Source organism: Lygodium microphyllum, chromosome 2 (genome assembly GCF_053477565.2).
Source record: "Lygodium microphyllum isolate KBCC chromosome 2, Lygodium_microphyllum_v1.1.10, whole genome shotgun sequence".
NCBI lineage: Eukaryota > Viridiplantae > Streptophyta > Polypodiopsida > Schizaeales > Lygodiaceae > Lygodium > Lygodium microphyllum.
In genome coordinates this window covers 82,615,266-82,616,538 of record NC_141136.1, presented here as the reverse complement: position 1 = coordinate 82,616,538, position 1,273 = coordinate 82,615,266, and the positions used below count along the sequence as shown (strand labels likewise).

The following is a 1,273-nucleotide window of genomic DNA, read 5'->3' as shown; positions in this document are numbered from 1 at the left end:
TCAAGTATTATCAACATATTTTTATGAAAAGGTGAGTGATATGATTCATTGAGCTCACAAACACAAGTTTTGGGTGGCAAGATTAGACCCCCTAAAAATATGGTGGGTTCGGTCAGAAAACATTGTCCACATTAGCCTCAACATGTGTGAACGCTAGTGTTTCTTTTTGTGGAACATGATTAGTGTTTCTTTTCGTGAGGAGAAATTTTACCGACCTAGTGTGTAAAGGGCCAAACTTGTCTTGGTTAGATCTAGGGCTTCGATGGATCTCCATAATGGCTGGATGACCGTAGAACGATACCATTGAATGTTTCTCTCGTATCGTGCACCTCCTCTGACGTCCTATAAATAGGTACGTCCCCGCCCGTCTTCATTGCAATTTTAGCGTGAGACCAGCAAGCTGCTTGCGTTAGCATAATCACCGATTAGCTCCCATCAACAGCCACTTACGACGAGCAAGCATGGCCCGATATTCATCCGCTCTTCAGCTGGCCGCCGCCGCCGTGTTCGTCCAGGTGGTCTTCTTCATCGCGACGGCGTCTCTGCCCGCAGCACTCGCAGGTAGTGTGTAAAATATGCTTTTACAAACTGCGTTGGTGTCTTGGCATGATTATATATCAAGTTAACGTTGAACATTATGTCGACCTTTATTTCGCACATGCAGACGATAATATTAATGGCAGCGTCTTCCAATGGTGCATCCTGAAAGACGGCTTAAGCGACGACGCCATGCAGTCGGTCATGGAGTGGGCCTGCTCCAACGGAGCCAATTGCACGCCAATAATGCCTGGGAACCCGTGCTACGTTCCCACGGACCTCCACTCCCACGCGAATTACGCCGTAAACGACTATTATCAAAGCATGAAACCCCATGGAGCCACCTGCGACTTCCAGGGAGCCGCCATGCTCATTTCATCCAATCCCAGCCGTATGCTATAATATCTCCTAATGCAGCTCGTTGTTAATCTTCATATATCCTCCAGTTGTCCTGTCATTTCACCTTCTACATAAATAAAGTTGCTTTTGCTTTTTTCTATGCGTTTGATATCTTTATATATCGGAGCTTTACTAACTTGACACATGTTTGTTCTTCTCGGATGCTTTTGATACAGCTAATGATCAATGCAACTACCCGGCCTCCGCGTCGACCTAGCACCCCAACTCTGACTTACGAGCATGACTTGTTTAGCTTTGGTTAATGCTCGTCGCCCTTTGTTATTTTATCCACTTGTTTGGAATTGTAATCATTGGCTATTGGCTATTGACGTTGAAG

The 1,273-nt window shown here is 45.6% G+C and overlaps 1 protein-coding gene across 1 annotated transcript; it reads left to right on the top strand.

Moving 5' to 3' along the window:
* Positions 1-461: 461 nt before the first annotated feature.
* LOC148039945 (glucan endo-1,3-beta-glucosidase 4-like) lies at positions 462-939 on the top strand. Its single transcript, XM_087662611.1, has 2 exons — positions 462-561; positions 665-939. The coding sequence occupies exons 1-2, from the start codon at positions 462-464 to the stop codon at positions 937-939; spliced, it is 375 nt and encodes a 124-aa protein (XP_087518737.1).
* The last annotated feature ends 334 nt before the right edge of the window (positions 940-1,273 follow it).

Excerpts from the sequence above, each read along its gene's own strand:
- LOC148039945 (XM_087662611.1), top strand. The coding sequence starts at position 462 with ATGGCCCGATATTCATCCGCTCTTCAGCTGGCCGCCGCCGCCGTGTTC. Across the intron at positions 562-664 it reads TCTGCCCGCAGCACTCGCAG|ACGATAATATTAATGGCAGC; the intron begins GTAGTGTGTAAA and ends TCGCACATGCAG.